The 3667-nt window shown below is 58.9% G+C and overlaps 2 protein-coding genes across 2 annotated transcripts in view; one reads left to right on the plus strand and one right to left on the minus strand.

Moving 5' to 3' along the window:
- Positions 1 to 2450, plus strand: part of LOC103759502 (nuclear envelope pore membrane protein POM 121C) — a 16624-nt gene extending 14174 nt beyond the window's left edge. The window contains exon 12 of the mRNA XM_029961242.1: positions 78 to 2450. Within this exon, the coding sequence (XP_029817102.1) occupies positions 78 to 172 (95 nt within the window). The 3' untranslated portion in view covers positions 173 to 2450. The remainder of the gene's footprint in view (positions 1 to 77) is intronic.
- A 206-nt stretch (positions 2451 to 2656) lies between these two features.
- Positions 2657 to 3667, minus strand: part of NSUN5 (NOP2/Sun RNA methyltransferase 5) — a 3558-nt gene continuing 2547 nt past the window's right edge. The window contains exons 8-10 of the mRNA XM_029961243.1: positions 3551 to 3667; positions 3328 to 3480; positions 2657 to 3146 (exon numbers count right to left, since the gene is read on the minus strand). The exon at positions 3551 to 3667 is cut by the window's right edge and continues 36 nt beyond it. Coding sequence (XP_029817103.1) covers positions 3041 to 3146; positions 3328 to 3480; positions 3551 to 3667 — 376 coding nt within the window. The 3' untranslated portion in view covers positions 2657 to 3040. The remainder of the gene's footprint in view (positions 3147 to 3327; positions 3481 to 3550) is intronic.

The raw sequence follows: 3667 nt of genomic DNA on the forward strand, positions 1-3667 counted from the left end.
GGCATCACACTGTTCCCAGGGTGGGCATTATGCTGCCCCCAAGGCTGCAGGGCCCTGAGCCACCTTTCTGCTTCCAGGTTCGTCCACCCCCACCTTCTCCATCGGGGCAGGATCCAAGACGGGCGCTCGCCAGCGGCTGCAGGCACGGAGGCAGCACACCCGCAAAAAGTGACCCCGGTGCTGCTGGGCCCCTCTGGCCCACGTGTGGGGGGCTCCAGGCTGGAGCTGTCCCCGTGGTGGGACCAGGCCCCATCCCTGCCACCCACCGGAGCCTGTGCCGGGTGGCTGGGATGGGATAAACCAAACTCTTGTTACTTGAACAGTTCAGAGCCAAGGCTGGACGACCCTCTGTACATATCCACAATGTCCCTTCCCTCACTTTATTTTGCCATGTTTAATGACGTGTAAATTTTTCCCCATTTGCTTCTTCCAGCTGTTCCTGTGCCCCCCCCAGCCCTCAGCCAGCCCTGGGGCTGTGTCCCGCTCGGAGCCCCACTGGGGCCATGCTGCAGTTCCAGGCTGCCCAGGGACCCCATCTTCACCAGTCCCAAAGTCTTTCCCATTGTCATCCCGTGGCCTGGTGAACACGGTCCCATCCCTGCCACTGGGGTTGTTGCCAGCCTGGTGCTGCCCCGGTGCCGTGGATGACCAGCATGGCTGCAGCTGAGTGACCTAATTTGTCACCTCTAGCCGAGGACACACCATACCCCTGGGCCTGTGCTGGAGGCACAGGGTGAGGATGGGGATCCCCCCACCCCTCTCCCATCCCCGCTGCCCCGTGGGGCTGTGGGCTGCCCCCACCCCGCTCCCCCTGGTCTGCTTTGTCCGTGCTCCCGTTGTGCGCTCACTGAATCGAGTTTGGAGGAAGAGCTGAACCGTGTGTGTGGCGGCATGTTGGTTATGCCGGATTTGCTGTTTGGAGTTTCTTTTTTGGGGGGCGCCGGTCCCTGGGGGGGGGACGTGCCCCAGCTAATTGGGTGTTGACAGTAGCATCACTGCGTGGCTGCTCGTGCTGGGGAGTTGTCCCTTCCATGTCGTGACTGAAAGGCAGCTGGGCCGGGGGAGGTTTCAACCCTGGCAGTCTCTCCCCTCCGTTCCCCTCACTCCTGGTGCCCCCTCCCCACCTGGGAGGGGGAGATGTGGAGCCACTCCCAGGATTCCAGAGCGGATGGGTTCTCCTCACCCCTCCCAAGTCCAAAGTGCTTTTCATTTTTAGCTCATCCCCCTCCCTTTGGGTTTTACCAGCTCTGAGGAGCTGCAATGCTGCCTCCCCTGTCCCCATCCAGCCAGGAGCGGGGATCCCACCCTTCCCTGCCTGGGAGCTTCATGGGAAGAGACTGCCGGAGCTGGGGGTCACCCAAGAGCCACCCCCTGCCTTGCCCAGGGCAAGGGCTGGGCACCCCATTCCCAGGAGTGCTCTGCTGCCAGGTTTTTACTCTCCGAGCCGTGTGAGTGTGTGTGTCTGCTGAGGTCTAAATTAAAAAAAAAAAAGCAAGAAAAAAAGACAAAAAAAAGATTACAAATATTTAAACGTTTTTTAACAAAATAAAAATTTATTTTTATATTTAAGCTAAATTGCCTTCAAATTCCTTCAAGCTTGGTTCAGTGAGGTTGCCAGCTGTTAGTGCTTAGCTGTTCCCACCCCGGCTGTGCCCACCAAGATGTGCTGTGCTGGGAAAGGCAGCTGCATCCTGTGGGCTCTGCCATGCTCCCCCTGCTGTACATCATCCCCTTCCTTTTAAATGTGATGTATGTGGATGTGACTAAACCTTTTCTTTCTTTTTTTTTTCTCTCTTTTTTTTAATTATTTCTCTGAGGGTGAGGAGCAGGAGCTCTCATGTTACGGTGCTGAGTGCCAGGGACAAGGTGTCTCTCCGGGCGGGAAGGGCAGGTGACAGGCTCTGTGTGGCACAGAGAGGACACAAAGGACCTGCAGGTGCTGGTAGGGGTGTTTCTGGCCATCCCTCACCAGCATAGCTGAGGGTGCAGTGGGCTGAGAGCAGCCAGGCTGAAGAAACATATCCTTGGAGTTTAAGGAAGTGGCTGGGACAGGATTAGTGCCCACCAAGACTGACCCTGGGTATCCCTCCCTCTGCCCCAGGCAGGGTGGTGGGCCAGGAGAGCGCCCACTCCCTGTCCTCAGGGGTGCCAGAGTTTGGCCAGGTCTGCTCCAGCAAGACCTGTGTGCCAGAGGGAGATGGGAATGAGCAGGGACAAGGTGAGGGCACCGTGTAGTCCCACACGCCCAGCCCTGTGAGGTGCCAGGCTGTCCCTTCCCTGCCACACAGCCCCTGCCGGGAGAGCCCCCTGTGCCTGGAGAGAGGCTGGGTTTTAACTGACTGAAGACTTGGATCATTCCTGGTGTGGCTGATGAGGATTTTAGCGTGAATGTGCAATTTTTGTTTCCTTGCTTCTTCTGTCCCTGGTTTAAAATAAAACGACTGTGTTCACACGTGTGCGATTCCTGGGGCTGGGCAGGGACACGTGGGGCTGGTGGGGTTCAGGTGCCACTTCCAGCACACTCTGGCTCATGTGTCCTTGCTCCCCCTGGTCAAAGGCAGGTGCAGGGGCAGGATTATCATTATTATTAATTCACTTTTTCCCCTCCTACTTTGCCTCTACTATGAGCAGGGCAGGACTGCACAAACAAGCTGGAAACGACGGTAGAGAAACTTTATTCTGCTTCATTTCTACAGTTAAAGGCTTTTTTGAAGTTCCACATCAGGCTGGGGTCAGGACTTTTTTTGGGGGGGGGAACATGATAAAACAACCCCTTTCATTGAGCTGCAGCACCCCAACCCTGCAGGGTGCAGAGTGGGGGCTGCCTTGGGGGCAAACCTGAGGGGGGGTTGGCTGCAAGGGGCAGCCCTGGGTGACCAGTTCCCCCTCCCTGGTATTGAGGTGACCCCAGGGCTGGCACTCAGTGCAGGGGTTACAGACTTCCCGCTGCAGCTGCAGCTGGCACAAAGCCTGACTTGTGCCCAGGCAGTGGGAGTGTTCCCTGCAGCCCCAGCTGGGCAGGGGGCAGTCCAAAAAACTTTCACTCTTTCACCCGCTGCTTTTTCCTTTTCCTCTTCCTGGGAGCTGCTCCTGGCTCCGTTTCCTCTCTGCGCTGTGGCTTCTCCTCAGCTGCCACAGGCAGGGAGCTGCAGACAAGAGCAAACATCCTGAGCCAACCCACCAGTGCCCCAGCTCCTGCCTCCTGCTCCTGCACCCACCCAGACCCCTCCACCTCTCCTCACACCCTCCCCTGGGTGCCCAGCAACCCTGGCCTTGGCCGTGGTGCCCCCCAGAAGTAGCTGGAGCCCCTCAGAGCCCTCCTCTCACCTGGGGGCATCAGCCCCTTCCTCGCACCGCTCCAGCACAGCCACGAAGAAGCCCTGGGTGAGGGTCTCTGCCGGGGACGCTCGGAGGCAGCTCTCGGCTCCAGGGAAGGCAGCGAGCCCTCGGCAGGGCCAGGATGGGAAGGCGGCCACCAGCCTGTGGATTGGAATGAGGGTCAGCACCAAACCCTGCCCTACAGCCCCCTGAACCCCCCAGGCAGACCCACCTGAAGGCTGAGCCCCGCTCCTGCAGCACAGCCTGCACCACGTCCTCGTTCTCCTCGCGGTGCAGGGAGCAGGTGGAGTAGACCAGGCGCCGGAGGGCCGGGAAGCTCAGGGCGTGG

The sequence above is a fragment of the Manacus vitellinus genome, unplaced genomic scaffold (assembly GCF_001715985.3).
Source record: "Manacus vitellinus isolate BGI_N305 unplaced genomic scaffold, ASM171598v3 scaffold_32_pilon, whole genome shotgun sequence".
Classification (NCBI taxonomy): Eukaryota; Metazoa; Chordata; class Aves; order Passeriformes; family Pipridae; genus Manacus; species Manacus vitellinus.